Below are 19,126 nucleotides of genomic sequence, written 5' to 3'. Positions count from 1 at the left end.
GTCAACAAATCAACAGCTATAACTGTCGTAAAGTCTTATGTGCTACAAGAACTGCGCCTCATATACGAAATTGATTAGATTTTATATTCCTGTTTTTTGTTTTTTTATTTTTCGGTTTGGCCTTTATAAGAAGCTTCTCATGTTTGGTAAGATGCTTGCAAAACTCGTCTAACAGAGACGCTTTGATGGTCAATCAATTGTATTCAATTCCTAACGCACGTCTACTATATTATTATGGTTTAGTTTAAATCGTAACTTGTTCTGCTTGATAAATGTCCCACTCGAGGGGTTGTTGTTAGTAGAGGATCTTTTTTAACTATGGTATTATTTTTTATTTAGTGGAACCTTCTGGGTTGAGCGAAATGGTCTAATGGTAATTTCGCTTTTCGTAAAAACAAATCGCACGGGTCCAAGTGGCCATCTATGAATATTGTGCGCCTGAACGGAGATATAGCTAAAATGCAAGCGTGAGGACCATCATTTCCTGAAGACAACATTCGGAAGGACAGTTCACTACACGAGCATGACAAGCTCCATATTGAAAATATAACTTGTCATGAATGAAATAAATATTTGTTAATAGCACAAACGTCGTGCTATTCTGAAAATCCTAAGTCTCGAAACACCAACCTTAGCATCCGTCCCGAGTGTTCAGCATTGTAATGTACAGGAGAAATGTAGAATAATTAATTATTTATTTCAAAAGACAGAGAGTAAAAGTAAAACCAGGGTGTTTACAAATACAGGCGGAATGTGTGTGAATGTTTAGTAGGCGGAAGATCAAAGACTCACAACTAAATTATTCAACACATATTGTTCCAATGGTCAATGGTCATGAGCTACCTAATGGACCTTTATTTAAGAGAACTTTACTATTATACTTACTATACTATACTATATGTATTATGAGAACGGTGGCATTAAGTGTGGGACATGTAGTAATTTTGGTTTGAGTATCCTACCTATTATGATGTTAATACTTCAAGAAAATCAGCCTGGAGCATTGAAGGATAACTTATCATTTAATTCTTTGAAGTACCGAATGTAGGTTTATTCCAAGAACTCTATGATAAGCATGATATGGATCTAGTACTTGACATCTGTTTTAAGGTGCTTAGTGCTTAGTTATCTGTCAATTTATTAGTAGAAACGTAGAAACGTAGATAGTAGATAATTAGTAGATACGTCATTAACAATACAAGTTTTAATATGCTTTTTATGCTTTTTAATCAGTTTTATGGGTGGATCGGACGGGTGCTTGAATACCCTGAAGGCTCTACGGAAAATAATAGTTGAATTAGCGCCAACTGTTCGGTCTATTTTTTCCATGAGGTCATAAAACAGGAATTGAGTCAATTGACTTATGACACGTATTGCAAAGGACTTAGCGCAGTTACAGTCATTTAATTAGAAGTTTGAAAATAATCTTCTTCGATAATAATAAGTAATATTATGATAGATTATTATTTAATAATATATTACTTAATAATAAGTAATATCATGATATCGCCAAAGAATTGCTAAATATGTATAATTTATATCATGTAGACTGTAGAGTAATTTGCTCGTAATTTCTGTTTTAAAGGTTTGACTGAACCGGTATAGGTATAAAACCACTTTCTTTACCTTAATGGTTACGAGAAACTTTAACCTTCAGCCACGTTATACTACACAGTCTTATACAGAACCATAACTTGTCAGACAGGAATTTGACACTACAGTTTCACCTACACTCCTCAGACTACACTGTCCTAAAACAATCAATATCTTTGGTGGTAAATTTAATTCGAACTTCATTACTAATGATTAAATGATAGACGAAGGGCTTTTGCACTAACTTCTGATAATAATGGATGGTTGTCGACCCAATTCTTCTTCAAATTTAATCACAAAAGGAGGTCATTTTCTCTGCGTCACCTCGCCTGTTTCTCACCTCGCCTGTTTCTCAACCTCCTCTTCGGCCTTCTCAACCTTGCTTCAACAACCTCTCACCTCTGTTAAAATCACATGTCATTCACAATTAGCTTATATAGTTTAGTGTAGTGTAGCCTATATAGTGTAGTGAAGTGTAGTGTAGTGTAGTGTAGTGTAGTGTAGTGTAGTGTAGTGTAGTGTAGTGTAGTGTAGTGTAGTGTAGTGTAGTGTAGTGTAGTGTAGCCTATATAGTGTAGTGTAGTGTAGTGTAGTGTAGTGTAGTGTAGTGTAGTGTAGTGTAGTGTAGTGTAGTGTAGTGTAGTGTAGTGTAGTGTAGTGTAGTGTAGTGTAGTGTAGTGTAGTGTAGTGTAGTGTAGTGTAGTGTAGTGTAGTGTAGTGTAGTGTAGTGTAGTTTAGTTTAGTGCCGGGTGAGTTCGAACTTCTGGCGTTGAGATTAGGACCTCTAAGATTTGTTTTACCATGTTTTGACCATGTTTTGTAGACAGTTTTCAGCTGCAGCTGGGAATGTGGTCGTTAAGACGTTAACGTACGTTAAAATGTGTGCTACAAATGGTCTTGGCAAATACAGGGATGCAAGTCATTGTTCTTTATTTTAGATGCGATTTGACAAGTATATTTCAAACTACGATTTTTGCTTTATACGTAAGATTTAGGAATTTTCATAAAATTACTAGTACTTTATTTATTAAACCACCGACTGAATATAAGCTGGTTGCCAAATAAAACCCAGAAATACAAATTTGAACCATACATTTCCTCTTATCAGTATTAATGATTGATCCTTATCGCTCCCTATAAGTAATATTATTCTGCAACTTGGCTTCCTTCATTAACTTTCTAATACCACAAATTCCAGCAATAATAAGCCGCTACAATAAATCCCGGTATTTGCACGAGCTAATTCATGTTACAAGTGACACTGTGACAGGGTGATGCCAGGATCTACACGATAGTCTCCTAGCAATATGGCTCTATTGCACCTTACTATCATTAGGTTCCCCACCGAACTTGTCTTTGTTTGCCGACAAAAAAGTAACATGCTTGGAAGTACTTAAAGGAATCTAGTCGACTAATGAGCAGTGATATTTGTCAATAAATAGCGAAGTATTAGTTTGCTTTTACCTTTTGTGTTTATAGCATGCCGAAAAGTTAAGTTTCGGAAACCTAAACAATTCTTTCGCAATGGACGTTTCTGTTTTATCTGGATTCAAAATTAAAGTTAACGTTAACTGTCTCTTTTACTATGTATTTTCGTTACTGTGCGTGACTAGTCCAGTCTAGAAAATAACAAACTAAACCGGTGCAGGGAGGGTGATGGCTTACAGCTGTTATTTTCATCAGGCTCCGTGGTGGTATAATTAGCAGTTTAGCGAATCTTTTAAAAAAAATTAATCATATAAACTAACGAACTCCGTGATTAAGTGCAGCTGTGGGTGACTATTTCTCCGCTAGGTCTTCTTTTCTGGGAATTTGCTGGAAAGTTCGTCTTAAAGTTCCAATTGAGGGAACATGTGCGTTCGTCATAGGGTAATTTATTTGCAACGTCTCTAAAATCAGAGAAATCAGGTACACATCCCTTTAAATAACCTCCCTTATCTTTCTTGTCCTCACAATGTCAATATGCGACCTTGCCTAATCACAATGTCTTGCCCTCACAATGTCAATATGTGACCTTGCCTTATCACAATGTCTTGCCCTCACAATGTCAATGTGTGACCCTGCCTAATCACAATGTCTTGCCCTCACAATGTCAATATGCGACCTTGCCTAATCACAATGTCTTGCCCTCACAATGTCAATGTGTGACCCTGCCTAATCACAATGTCTTGCCCTCACAATGTCAATATGTGACCTTGCCTTATCACAATGTCGTGCCCTCACAATGTCAATATGTGACCCTGCCTAATCACAATGTCTTGCCCTCACAATGTCAATATGTGACCTTGCCTTATCACAATATCGTGCCCTCACAATGTCATTATGTGACCCTGCCTAATCACAATGTCGTGCCCTCACAATGTCAATATGTGACCCTGCCTAATCACAATGTCGTGCCCTCACAATATCAATATGCGACCTTGCCTAATCACAATGTCTTGCCCTCACAATGTCAATATGTGACCTTGCCTAATCACAATGTCTTGCCCTCACAATGTCAATGTGTGACCGTGCCTAATCACAATGTCTTGCCCTCACAATGTCAATATGCGACCTTGCCTAATCACAATGTCTTGCCCTCACAATGTCAATGTGTGACCCTGCCTAATCACAATGTCTTGCCCTCACAATGTCAATATGTGACCTTGCCTTATCACAATGTCGTGCCCTCACAATGTCAATATGTGACCCTGCCTAATCACAATGTCTTGCCCTCACAATGTCAATATGTGACCTTGCCTTATCACAATGTCGTGCCCTCACAATGTCAATATGCGACCTTGCCTAATCACAATGTCTTGCCCTCACAATGTCAATGTGTGACCCTGCCTAATCACAATGTCTTGCCCTCACAATGTCAATATGTGACCTTGCCTTATCACAATGTCGTGCCCTCACAATGTCAATATGTGACCCTGCCTAATCACAATGTCTTGCCCTCACAATGTCAATATGTGACCTTGCCTTATCACGATGTCGTGCCCTCACAATGTCAATATGTGACCTTGCCTTATCACAATGTCGTGCCCTCACAATGTCAATATGTGACCCTGCCTAATCACAATGTCTTGCCCTCACAATGTCAATATGTGACCTTGCCTTATCACGATGTCGTGCCCTCACAATGTCAATATGTGACCTTGCCTATTGCTTAATCACAATGTCTTGCCCTCACAATGTCAATATGTGACCTTGACGCAGATAACAGCTTTATCAGATGTACTGTGCACCTGAGTTTAAAAGGATCCATCCAGTTCACAACTTTCTAATTTCTATGAATGCAATCTAAACCTGTTCGCATGGTGCCAAATTCCAATTAATCAAGCATTTGCACCTTTGTGGCTTTGTTGCTATCCCCATATATCTACCACTCACGTCTATCTCTTAAATAGCTGTGGTAATGACTAACTGTAGGTGGTAAACCATCGGCTTACTGTTGCCATCAGTGAGAATACTGACGTTTTGTCACGTGATAGCGGTTCCTGATTGTCATTGGGAGGGGCGAGGCTCCATGTTAAATTAAAATAGCTATCGTGTATCGCTCCCAGTATAACATATATAATAGTGGCCACTTCCAAACTTCACTTCCCTGTTGTAGCTTTGTTTATTTTTAAGAAGCGGTTCTAAATCTGAGAACGACACTCGCTATTGCTATACCTTGTGGGCCCTTTGTATGGATGGCCCTCACATGAGAAATATGCCCCCTACCGGTTTTAATTAGAACACCCCACTGTTGGGCCGCTCACAGTTTAGGTTGCTCATTAGTCATTGTATCAGTTACCATAGTAACAGTGCAGTTACCATAGTAACATTGTATCACCACACCACTCTGCGTGTATCAGAGTACTTCACAAATATTCCACGGTTATATTATATATATATTAACACGTAACGTTGTAATTATTCCCTGTTTAATGGTTCTTAACTAAACTATTTTCAAGTACTGTACTTGGGCCTGCCGTTATTTCAGCAGCGATATACAGTGTATAGTGTTTTTAATCTGCAAAATACTTTGATGAAAGTTGCTGATCTTAAATGCAACCATCAAGATTTCGGATGATCGCCCTTTTATCAAGTACCAAATGTAACTCCCAAGACTTTTAATCCATTAAAACTTGCCACTATAAAACTCATCAGTCCATGTTTCAATGTGCATAATAAAGTAGTCACTAGTAGTAGTCACTAGTAGTAGTCACTAGTAGTAGTCACTAGTAGTAGTCACTAGCAGTAGTCACTAGTAGTAGTCACTAGTAGTAGTCACTAGTAGTAGTCACTATAGTAGTCACTAGTAGTAGTCACTAGTAGTAGTCACTAGTAGTAGTCACTAGTAGTAGTCACTAGTAGTAGTCACTAGTAGTAGTCACTAGTAGTAGTCACTAGTAGTAGTCACTAGTAGTAGTCACTAGTAGTAGTCACTAGTAGTAGTCACTAGTAGTAGTCACTAGTAGTAGTCACTAGTAGTAGTCACTAGTAGTAGTCATTAGTTGAGACGTATTTGTTTTGACACGTGATAGGTCAATCCTGGAACCTGTTAAGTTAATCTTTGTCACGGTGGGAACCAGACACGAGGACGTAGAACACGAGGGTGTAGGACACAAGCTGGCGGTACTTTCCTAGAAGTATGGACACGAGGTCGGATCACGAGCGATAATATTCCGTGTAATCCTATGTTTTGCCAGTAAAGTCTTATTAAATTGTTGAATATGGCAATATTTTAACAGCTAAAAGATATTAATCTTTGTGTATAAAAGTAGGTTGACATTAATAAACAACAGTTAAATTCAAATTGTGTAATGTTACAAGTTTATTACTAGTTCATCATTTGGGACGGCGTTTGGTTCCACCCTCGTGTCCATGTTAAAGTGAGTACCATGAGATCCGCTCTTTGTGTCCACTGCTATTGGCCTATTGTATCCTCCGGCCACGTGTCCTCCACCTTTTTGTCCTATACTCGTCACGGTGTAAGAAAGAACATGGCACACCTCCTGTTATTATAGTAACCAACTTTTTAATTCCAAGTCAAAGTTTTCACCCAACTAAATTGGGTACGGCTCGATCATTTGCCTTAAAATATCGTACAGTGCTGTATTATAACTTTACTTATAAATTATGTTCATCCAAATAATCATGTAGCTGCTGTCATAATTAAACAGTAATTTAGCTTGTAGGGCCAGTCTTTAGTGGCCCTCAATATACTTGCCTCCCCACCCTGACTAATCCAACATTAGTGTCATTAGCTGGGAGTTTATTTAATTCTCTGAGGATCAAGCTGCACGGATGAAGTTTTTCTTAGAGAGAAAGTTTCCGAATTCTTTTATTCTCGATTATATACGCCTCCCAAAGTATATTATAAATATATTACAATTGCCCTTGGAAGGATCCTGTCCATATTAATTCCAATCGTCGAGTCAAGTGTCGCTAATTTAATACTTACAATTTAAATGCCCGCATGTGATAGGTACAGGCCGATAGTTATTATGGCGACAAATATCCTGTCATATATTGTTGTCGCTATAAGTATAAGGGTTTGACTCCCGACACCAAGATTAAATTATAACGCTCCTCTTACATATTTGACATGACTTCTGCTATACCTTTCTCCTATTTGTTATACTTATATGTTAAATTTTCTTGTTTCCTAAACTAGACTTGCTGCGGTCGTCACCTCTAAGTCTACAGAACTCACGATTGCGCCAATATGATCGAAAATGAAGTCTCAACGACTTATTTTTCTTCAGAGAATAAGCTGAATAGACTGTAAGATGGGCAATGGGCATCACGCACGCCTGCATAGCTGAGCAGGAAGCTATCGAGAATTTCCAATGCATCGAAAAAATCGTGCAAATAACCCTGCCGTCTAGATTTATCTAGATAAAGCTGGATATAGTCAAGAATCATCTGAAATATACCACCACTGCATCTAGAAGTAGACACTATTGCATTTTCACTTATAAAATAGCCTTGGAATGCTTAGTAGACTGTAAGTATATAACTTAATGCGAACTAAGTAAGTAAGTACGTCTAGATTTAACTTGCAGATATTGTTCTTTACCACACTGAAGCCATTTATATTATTAATAAAAGTTAAGTTTCCGGTTCACACTTAGATAAAGAAATAAAAGGGTTGAATATCTTAAAATTACCCAGATTTTCCAGTAGATCTCCGCTGCTTTGTGTCTGGTCAACACGTAGATCTGCGGAAAAAATTATGAAAATCATAGTTTTAATACGTTCAAGTCCCCCAGCATAGCAAACCTGTAAGAAATCCTACAGACACCACTCAACTTCCTAATTTCAGTATAATCTTACAATATTTCGCGACGAAACTTATCGCTTTGGCTTAGGGAGCAGGACTATTGAGCGGAGGACTGTTGAGCGTAGGACTGTAGGTCGTTGAAGGTCGGAAGTAGGACTGTAGAGCGGTGTCAAATCGCCAGGGTAGGACTCTAGAGCGGCCGCCCTTATAGATCTCACAACATGAGGACTTTAGAGCGGTACGATCCTAAAATGAGGACTGTAGAGCGGTGGACTGTTGAGCGGTGGACTGTAGGCCGGTGAAGGTCGGAAGTAGGACTGTAGAGCGGCCCTCCCTTATAGATCCCATAACATGAGGACTCTAGAGCGGTACCCTCCTATAACATGATGACTCTATAGCGGTTGAAAATTTGAAGATTGAACACTCAACGAAGCTAAGTTATACATTTTAACTCGTGATTGATTATGGTCATGACATTCTAGGATGATAACTTGATTAAAGAGTCATGGAGTTAATGAACATTTTCATTATAAATATTTCATTACTAATATTATAGTTTATCTTTATTTAAGATTATTGGTCGGTCTCAACGTCTTCCAAAAAAGACTGTTAACACTCTGCATATGTAGGTAGTTGTAGAAGAGGAGTAGGAATCGAATTTGATATACGAAAACTGGATACTCCGTAATATTTATACCATACCTTTGAAATCCTAACAAGATATCGCACTGCGATGGGATCTGATCTGAATCAGTCCCGTCACCAGATTGATGAACATGAGATATCCTTAGTAGGCGCTAAAGCGTCACGCGATGCGATCCTCATTCCTAAATGATCTGCACGAACTTGATCGGTACTCTGCTTAGCGAAATCACATTGATACGAACAGTTCACTAAAATACCGAAGACACGTTTTACATTTTTGAGTAGCAGGGGAATATTTCAATCATTTGGAAGACGTTGAGACCGATCAATAATCTTAAATTAAGTTACACTATAAGGGAGGGCCGCTCTACAGTCCTACTTCCGACCTTCACCGGCCTACAGTCCACCGCTCAACAGTCCACCGCTCTACAGTCCTCATTTTAGGATCGTACCGCTCTAAAGTCCTCATGTTGTGAGATCTATAAGGGCGGCCGCTCTAGAGTCCTACCCTGGCGATTTGACACCGCTCTACAGTCCTACTTCCGACCTTCACCGACCTACAGTCCTACGCTCAACAGTCCTCCGCTCAATAGTCCTACAGCCGCGTTAGGAATAATTTTAGTCAGACCGTTTTCATGACTAATACCTTGTTATCAATTTATTAAAAAAACCATCGATGAGTATTGAGTAATCCTTAGTAGTGCGTCCCATATCCATTCATGGTGATGACGAAAACCGATTTACGTGCATCTTAAGTAAAATACTGTTAAATTCCGATTCAGAAACAGCATTAACTTAGCAATTCAAGTAATTTGAAAGGCCGGTGGTAGGTATGAAGACTTGCTTGGAGACGTCTGATATTCTTCAAAGTGGTCTAATATTTATTGTTCTTAAAGATGGTAGACAGCTTTGACCATCTTAACTTGCTGGTTGGCTCATGGCTCTTTGAGTTATATAATCATCTAGTCCATAGTACTAGTAATGTTCTAAAAGCCCGCCCTGATGGCCTTCGTCTTTGTGATAACCCTGATGATGACATTAGTCTTAGTTCATTTTCAATTTAAGTTAATTTTAATTGGACTGACCATTTTCACTGTGGTGATGTCTGCCGTATGCTAACCTTCTGGCGTTTGATATTTATGATGTTTCTGTTTGTCGGTCCTAGATTTCGTGATTTGCTGAAGTATATAGACTTTTCTTTCCTGCGAAGTATACTTTTCCTACCATGAGACCTTCGAGAAATTTGTAATAGGATATGCAAATCCCCAATCCTCATACTACATGTCCCTCACAGATTAGTTGACACTGTTAGGGAAGTGGGCACTCATGGCGCCCTCATTCTTCCATTAATTACTGAAGGGCTTAGTTTAGTTCATTCATTACAGGTAACATCATAGTGATAAACGACACGACATCTGTCGACATATGGGCATATCTTTCTTGCTAATGACGTGATGGTCTCCTGCGTATTTAAATGTCTTGTGTTCAATTGTATCAAATAATGTTTAGGGGATAAGTCGGATAATGCATCCTGCTCGCAGAATTAAATTGTTTGTCAACTTATTAAGTTTTGCATACTAATTAGGTTTATTGGAGAATTCTTTGGTATGTGTCGGAGACCGGAGTAACAATTTGTTATAATTGCACTAATAGCTTTTGTCTGGGTATTTAAGTTTATATTTAATATTTAAGTTTATTGTAGCTCTTTAAATATGCTTATGGGTGAACTAAAGGCGAGCCCTCCGTCATGGTATTACCTACGTCTTAATTTAGGAGATCTAGACTGTATAAGTAGAGTTTAACCTTCACCCTTCCCCTGTAGTTCCTTGTACTCTAAATGTAGCCGTGTTTGCAGCCTTTTTCTTGAGAACTAAGGAACGCCCAGAAATCGTGCAATCGCGATATATCTTTAATGTCACCGACGTGAGGTCCGTAGCTCACAATATGAACCATCCTTCTCATTACGTTGATCGTTTTTATTTAAGTTAACATATAATTGGTGTAACCTAAGTTCCAGGCGGAGACGACGAAGACGATTCGTCGACCTCAAACCACATCCCCAGATTCAAATAGCGTGACTTGACTTGACTTAAGGTAGTATTCCCGATATCCATTGACAACAGTTCTCCACAGCTTTCGCCTTTCTGTCCTCCATCAGTCTAGCTATCTCATCTACTGACTTTAGCCCAGTATCTGCTTTTAGGATATCTAGTAGTGTTAAGTGAGGTCGCCCCCTGTTAGTATGCCCAAATATCGTAGTGAACGCGTAGTGAACGCTTATTATAGTTATTTATAGTTTAAGCATGCTCTCGTTTTGTTGATGCGTGAGACTAACGACATCTTCGCGGTTATCATTATAATGATAATGTTTATATATCCCACAAAAGTAAAGAAATATAAGTAATTTAAATATTATTTATATTTCTTTACTTTTGTGTGATAAATACACAACAGATAACCAGGTGTTTTACAGGCTTCGTACTTACTTACATCATTACAATGTGACCCACCAAATAAATAATTAATAATAGTTATGTTATATTAAATTACACATTTCCTCTGAGTGTTGACTGACTGTTGGTTTTATCGGCAGTTTTCTTTAAATCCAGAATATTTTAAGCGAGACGTTAATGAGAATGCTCATGACATGCCATGTTTGTCCTGTCTGCCTTGCACTTGAACGACAAATGACCCGGAATTTATATTACTAGAGTATCCGTGACTGAAACAGGATATGAGCCGCTTGGTAGTAGTGAAATCATCCAGTCAATCGAATAATTCGGCCCATAAAAAGGTCGTAGAAAAGGAGAAGTAAATGTGAGTCAGGTAGTAGAAAAGGAGAAGTAAATGTACATTGTACGTTAGAGGCTGGTGCAGCTAGCGGAGGCATTTAGGCACACGGAAGGACAGGTTCGTGACAGAATCTGCCTTGCTTGTCAGCTTGATCAGCTAGCTGCAATTAGGTTAGTTAGCAAGGGCTGGTACGAAGGTGGTTAGAATAAAATATTAAACAAAAATTGCATCTTCCCTTTCATTTTAAAGTTGAATTTAAGGTTTAAAGGATTGGGTTCGGGCAATGTTAGGCTTTTTAAGGTTTCTACAAGTACCACAAATCTTTTAATTTAACGTGAAGGCTATTCTACGCTGAGTTTCTAGAAATGTTTCGATATTTTATTCATATTTAAAATGTTAATTTGTAAATTTTCGGGAAAGCACTTCAATTATCAAACCAAATGTGTCTAGAAACTTTAAAGTTCCTAGCTGAAAGCGTTCTTACTTTATGGTGACAATAGTGAAAAAGAGGGAGTGGCGTGCCACACCCACTGTAATTAATTAAATTTGACGAAACTTTCAGGAAATCTAAGTTTGACCCATATCTATAATCTCTAAAATTTCTGTGCAATTCTAAGAAGAATTACGCGTAAGTTATTAAAGGGTTGCATGTGGGCAGTTACTTCTGGGCCACCCTTATATATACAATTCAATTTTCCTCCCTCAGTTTTGACTGACCTTTAGTTTTATAAGAAGGTTTCTTTAAATCCAGAATATGTTAATGGTGACGTTAATGAGACTGTTCATAAGTCATGACATACCATATTTGCCCCGCCGGCCTTCCTACCTTGCACTTGAAGGACGAATATCAATGATCTGATCTTTCAGCAAGAGGTCTGTTGGCACCCTTCATAACGATAAATTCACTGTAGTGTTTGACACAAGCTCTGAGTCGCTTGATGAAATCTCCGTAGTGAAATCTCACAGTCGCTCAAGTCATTCGGACCAAAAAAGGCAGTATATAGAAGAGAAGAAGTAAATGATCCTACTAACAGACGAAATTGGGGTGGCTGCCTCGACAATCTGATATTTGTTAAATTAGCACTTGTGCGTCAGAACTCAAAACCTCCGAGCAAGTAGTACGCAAGTAATAGTAGAGGTACGTTGGCACACTGATAACTGAGGGATAGCTGTTCGTGAGTCACGAACAGTTCGTGACAGAGACTGCCCAGCTCTTTAGCTCTCTTGTAAAGATCGTAAATTTGTGAGACCTGATGATTGATTAGCTCTGTTGTCTGCAATAAGTGTGGTTAGTGGAGGGTAGTACGGAAGCGGTTTTCTTCCATTTTCAAGGGAAAACAGGTTTAGACAATTGGGTTTTAACAATGTTAGACGTTTTAAGGTTTCCAGAGGGAGCCTCGTTAATTTTAATAACGTGAAGGCTATTTTGTTATCAAATTTTGGGAATTCAGTGTTGGACGATAAAAGTTGAAAATCTTTCGTTATTAATCCTGTACGGCTTATTGAAAACTAGCACAACCATCGCTTGGATTACAATAGCTATCGGCCTATCGCATCAATTGCCTTTAAACTTCTTCAATAATTAACTGATACTTAATAAGTTTAACTAAGTTAATATTCGGAACAACCGGAAGTCGAGCGCTTTGTTTTATTGGATTCGTCTCAGCTTCCTTAAAACTAAGTTTAACCAGGCCTTACTCACGTGAAACATATCAAGCTGATTTATTCTCCTAGAAATGAATAATTAGGGCGTTTGCTAAACCGTTAGACGCCAACTGTTACACATGACATACCGAGGGGTAAGACCGTTGTACTACCGTAATTGATGCTGTACACCTCCGCGAATCCTAAATAAGGTACCAGGAACAGAGTAACACGTAGTGTCAGAAGATGGTTTCTATTTGTCAAAAAATAAGTGTTTCCTAGATTCTGCCTGTCCACTGGGTCGTACAAATAATGCGTTTATGTCATGTTACTTGTAGGGTATCGGTGGCTTTTGTTTCAATTACTTGGGTGCTCGGACAACCTGCTGACTAACCTCTGTTACTGTTAGAAGTGTCAGACCTATAAAAACTAAAACACTTTTACAAAAAAAGAGCGTTTTTGGTTTGGGATCTTTCCAGCCATATTTGATACAGTTGTGTTTCAAATTTCTTGTACCTATTTATTCTTTCATCCATTTGTCTAAAACAAGTTCTGTAAAAGATCATCTATAGTGGCTACGTTTAATGCTTGTCCCAGAATGTGATAAAAGTCACCGTGGATAAATTCTCCATTTATCGCAAGTTTCAACCCCATTTATCGCAAGTTTCAACCCCTTATCCTCTAGTTATTATTTTCTTAAGCAGACTGTTAACTGTTGACTGCAACCCTAGCAATGGCAACCTCTACATGTATTCCGAATGCAGATTGCAGATACTCCAATAATTGTTATTATTGTAAAATAGAGGTGGCCAAGCAGACTAGTCCTACAAGGGCGTACCTGTGATAAACTCTGCCTGCTCACAAGTATTTTCACACTACACACTGTACTCACTCAGCCGTATAGCGACCAATAATGGCAACCTCTACATGTATGATAGCAGATACTCCAATAATTTGTATGCACGTTAATATTGTTTTAGATCAGTTCATTTAACGATAATTAACATACCAAAGTTGTGAATAACAGACTAAAACACGAATGTCACAACTTACATACTTACCTGTCAATATCTGTAAACGTTCGTTTCGCAGCATTCCAGGGTTGCATGATACTGATCTCGACGAGTTGGTCTAAATTGCCGAGTCTCTTTAAATTGCTTTCACTTTTTAAGTTCCCGCATGCTTTTTTTCGAATTCATAGACGATTCATTCAAAAATAAAGTACTTTTACTCATATTTAGATTTATAATTGTATGTAAAGCAGATAAACTGTGGGTATGATAGTAATGCCTCCCACCAGGCAGTTGAAGCCTCAATGAGTCTTAAAAGAATTAGTGGAGTCGTCTCCGCACCACCCTTTTTAATTTATCCAGGCTGATTCTAGTGAAATCAGCCTGGATAAAATTAAAAAGGGTGGTACGGAGAAAGATATGCTTCGAAAAGTGTTAATGTTATTCTATATCTTACGATTATTGCTTATAATGGTTTGCTTGCAATATCGATATTGATTAGGTAGCACACTTGTAATGTTTGTTCGTGTGGATATTTTGCTTTTATGGATGTCCATTTAAAACAGAACCTTAATAACTTTCAAGGATATCCTTTGGTTAGTGACAAAGTTTATCTTATAGATGAATATCTCTATAGAGCAGACAATTTACTAGACGTCAAAACTCAAAAGTGAGGCAAATTTTAAAACCATCTGTTATAAGGCACAAGGCAATAGGCAATTAGGCACCCATATAAAATGCATCTTCACATTTTGGTAACTTTTAACGCAAATGCTCTTTCATCTATTTCTTGGCTGTTTATCATTTGAAACATTGTTCAAATGAGAAATAGAAGGTCTAATTTTCACGTGATCCTTGCATGATCGCGACTGCCAATTATTTAATGGGCCAATTTTAATTATAAAGACCCTCCTGGATGACATTGCGGCTCAAATAAAGGCAAGGACGCCAGCGGTGCAAGGATTGGCTTGTCTGTAATTTGTTATCCAAAGAATTTATTAAAACAATTAGAATTACGGAAGTTTAAGGAACCATTCATCCTCCATGAAATTAGCTGCCCGGATTGATCACGGCATACCAGGACGGGAACATAGCATACAATTAAAGAGCTCCAACTTCACAATGGCAGATCTGCATGATAATAGCTTGGTCATCGATTATAAAGGAGGCATCTATGCGATGAGTCTCAAAGTAGACTGCACACGGCATATTGTTCCAATCTGCAAACGTACGGCATATTATCACTTCATTGTGAATCTATCTCTGCATAGTCCTGAATAATATGTAAGAGAGCATATTATGTGCCTTAAGTGGGACATAATTTATTTCACCGAAGGTTTCCTTGATCCGTCTGAATGAGAACATGTGTAAGTTTCAGTAATCAAAAATGTGAAAATTCACAAATAATTCATGGGGTCTATGATCTTGGTATTTTGACGGAAGCGTTTAACACTGCCACATGGATTCGGCCACTCAAAGGAATCAACGGGGACACGTTTTAATTGAACTTACCCACACAATGTATGTCCAACATGCAAACTGGCCACGATCAGAGATGTTACCTACCACTCCACTCATTTCCATGAGGATCTTTTCAATTTCCATACATTCATAACTCCACTTTATCTTCTTTGTAATTCCACATTATTGCACTAACCCTGCACAGTGAATCTCTTTGTCCCTCCTCCGGGTTCCCCCTTAACACTCAAGTGCTGCACCTGGAACAGTTTTGGTTTGTGCAGCATCATAGCTTGTGCTTTGTATAATATGTGCCATCAACATTGTCTGCTCGATCTCTCAATAACGATTGACAATATTTTATTTTTGCACTGAGTTAGTTTTGAAGGACTCGTCTGGTTAATCGTTCTATAATCGGCGCAATCAACGTGAGCAAATATTTGCTTACAGTATTTGAATTCCAGGAAAGTGTTACAAACGGTAGCGACAAGCGAAACATTTTAGTTTGTAATCTTTTTATCATAGGTTAAAGTAGGGATAGGAAATGGTCGCAACTATCCGTACGACTGCAATATTACTTGTTGAAAGATACGATTAACAGTCAATAACGTGTTATTTACGCTTGTATCAGGAGGCCTCCACTCCAATTTTACTAATGCAGAGTAACAGAGTGTTTTAGATTGATAGGATGTTGTCACGTTATTACTTGTTTCATTATCAGAATTGGTCTTTAGGAAGAACAGCACCCCTTCTTCTCTGTCAACAAGCCATGCAATTTGGTCTTTTCCTGTCGATAATTGGCGCTATCGTGATAGGGTGTTAGCTTGTAATTTGAAATTAACAGCTTGCAATCAATTTAAATTCGGCTTGGAGACTCGATGTGTTGTCTGCTTTGGCAATATTTGGTGTAATTTAAATACCAGTAATTATATACCAATATTCAAACATATTTCACATTCATTTTCTCTTAAAGCAGGAAAATGACGATCTCCACAACGGAGATAACATTTTTCCAGACCTGTGCCTCGGTAACGTTTTTCCTGGGAGTCCCCGCCAACACCCTAGTACTGATCTACCTGCTGTGGGGCAGCAAGTACCACTGTCGCATCACACACAATCTCTTCACCTTCATCGTAACTACAGATCTGCTGTTCTCCATCACCGTCAGTCCCTTTGCAATCCAGCAGATAGCGGGAATCCAGCTGTACTCGTCTGAAAACCAAGCCTTTTGCGAAGTGTTCGAACTCTTCTTTAACACTCTCTCCCGTATCATTTACTTCTGGATGTCTTTGTTAGCAGTGGTGCGAGCCAGGTCTATCAGGAACCCTTTGTCGCAAATTACCAAACTGGCCATACGTTGTTTCATGCTGGGCACCACCACATTCTTTGTCTTGCTGTCCCTGGTACCCCTTATCATCAGACAAACAACCGAGAAGGCATTCTGTGGGGGCAAACTGGAGGACACTTTCCAGAACAAGGTAGTGAGAACACTCTGGGTAGGGCTGGGTACCCTGCTGCCCTGTGCACTTTCTGTAATCGTGATGTTGTGTGCTAACTCTACCTCCCTCTACTACCTGCTCCGGGTGAAGTCTGAAGCAGCCAAGGCAAACAAAAGGAGTTTAAAAACGAAGAAGACAGCTGCAAAGACCACTCTTGTTCTGACCACTATCTTCTTCTGTCTTCACATTATCGGGGTAGTCAAGAGTTGGGGTAGGCTTCTTGGGGTGGACATTCACGTGGGCGGGTTCTATGCTAATGGCCTCATGATTCTGTCAGCAACCGTGGATCCTTTTGTTTACTTTTTGAAAACCCCGGCTGTGTGGATTTATTGGAGGGGAGTGTGTTTCAATAGACAGTTTTCTCGGATGAGAAGGTACTCTTATAAGAGGTTCGCACCCTTGACAGTTAACTACGAAGACAGAATGACAACGGTTTGTGAGGACACAAGGATGACCATGGTGATGGCGACTTTTAGAACTGTTGCTGTAAATTCAGCTCCTAGTAGTTTGAGGGGCTCGATGCCAAATACTCCAGTCAAAACTCGCTCAAACGTGGAGGAAGAAAACTCTAATTAAGTAGAGACTATAGAATATGTACCATTTGTGAGAAAAATTTAGATGGAAGGACTTCTTAAGTAACAAACAATGCCGCATAGAAAGTGGGCTTTTAGTATTCTTATTTCTTATCTTTAATAATTTGCTGAAATAGATTGATTAATATTTCATGATCCAACAAATTACTCAGAGTTCCTTGTTAAAACCATGAAAAAAACGCCATAAGGAAACCAGAATCATGAAACTCTGTTCTTCGGTCAATTAGCCAGTTAGTTTAGAAGTGAAAGAAAGTAATCATGAAATCAAATTAAATACATCTCATCTTTATCCTTTTTAGAGCCACACATTCAACCCCATCTCTTCAGGCAGAGTTGGAAGCAGGGCGGATGTACATGATAGACACGAACATGCTAGAAGTAGTAGGAGACGGGGGTATTCTCATGCCAATCCTAACAGGGTTCTCTCTACCCATGATCGTGTCTCTCGGTGACTGTCTCTATTATCACGACAGGGTGGCAGACACTCTGAGACCCGTTGCTATCAGGTTAGTCGGTTAGAGCACGTGACGTGCTCAGCACGTGTTCTGTGACTGCATATTTTCTGAGATTTATCAAAAGTATCACTGGTATATCAGGTAATTGGCCCAAATTTACTGAATCAACTCTAACACTTGATATGCCAGTAATTTTGTTTTTTAAATTCCTCAAAAATTACAATTATCTACTGGCAAACCAATAAAAATGTTTTCATATTAATTTCCTAATACAAGGTAAGCGACTTTGTTGATCCCGTGTGAATGAAAACCAAAATGTCTACTAAATTAGCATCATTTTACCAGGCTGGAATACAAGAACGGGGGAGAAGCACCAACTTTCTGGTTTCCACCCAAACCATCAGACTCAGAGATATCTCCCGAGTATCTGTCTTGGCTTCAAGCCAAACTTTACTTCAGATCTTCAAATATGCAGGTTTAATTTCACTTTACTTTATTACTCAGACTAATTAATTACTCCAAACTGTTCTAGATAAAACTAGATGTTATCCGCTTTAAGAACTAACACGTCCCACTCTGTTCGACAGATTCACGCTATCCTGACTCACTTTGTTCGGGCTCATGCTGTGGTTGAGGTGTTTGCTATTGCCATGTACCGCTGTCTACCCAAACAACATCCCCTACACAAACTCCTCCAGCCTCATCTGATGGGCGTCATCCCAATTAACGTGCAGGTAAACTATCATTAAGATAGAAGAATAAGATACGAATAAGTTATCTCTGCTAACTGTTGTTTCGCTGGACCAAAGTTAATTTAGGGTATGTCAAGATTTGTTTTGCGACTCTACAGTTCCAATCTACTTAACCCATCAAAGTTTAGACCATAGAATGTAGATTAACATAAAAACTTACCTATCAAGATGATTAATAAATCACAAACCATACGAATGGTAGTAGTTAGTACAGAATGGACTAGAATTAACTTAAGGTATTTGAAGATATGTGTTCTCAATCTCTTGCTGTCTAATTCACTATCTGCAATCTGCATCAGACTGTACCTCAACGTTATGGATCTTGACGTGTCTCTAATTGTAGTACCAAGCCTGCCTGCCTGATCGCCTAGTCATAAAGTTGTTGTAGAAAGCAGAGAGGTGATGACTACCTGAAGGTTCCATGACAA

At 38.8% G+C, this 19,126-nt stretch overlaps 2 protein-coding genes across 3 annotated transcripts in view; one reads left to right on the top strand and one right to left on the bottom strand.

Moving 5' to 3' along the window:
- The window catches only part of LOC134811503 (polyunsaturated fatty acid 5-lipoxygenase-like), a 33,003-nt gene that overhangs the window by 7,623 nt on the left and 6,254 nt on the right, over positions 1-19,126 (top strand). For both annotated transcript variants that reach the window (XM_063818345.1, XM_063818346.1), the window contains exons 9-11: positions 17,819-17,997; positions 18,292-18,421; positions 18,534-18,680. In XM_063818345.1, coding sequence (XP_063674415.1) covers positions 17,819-17,997; positions 18,292-18,421; positions 18,534-18,680 — 456 coding nt within the window. The remainder of the gene's footprint in view (positions 1-17,818; positions 17,998-18,291; positions 18,422-18,533; positions 18,681-19,126) is intronic.
- LOC134811507 (synaptobrevin homolog YKT6-like) overlaps positions 1-19,126 on the bottom strand; it is a 92,605-nt gene that overhangs the window by 71,468 nt on the left and 2,011 nt on the right. The gene's annotated exons all lie outside the window — the stretch shown is intronic.

Source organism: Bolinopsis microptera, chromosome 2 (assembly GCF_026151205.1).
Source record: "Bolinopsis microptera isolate Bmic1 chromosome 2, MBARI_Bmic_1.0, whole genome shotgun sequence".
NCBI classification, from domain to species: Eukaryota; Metazoa; Ctenophora; class Tentaculata; order Lobata; family Bolinopsidae; genus Bolinopsis; species Bolinopsis microptera.
The sequence above is the reverse complement of the archived record's forward strand: the minus strand, read 5'-3'. Positions and strand labels throughout refer to the sequence as shown.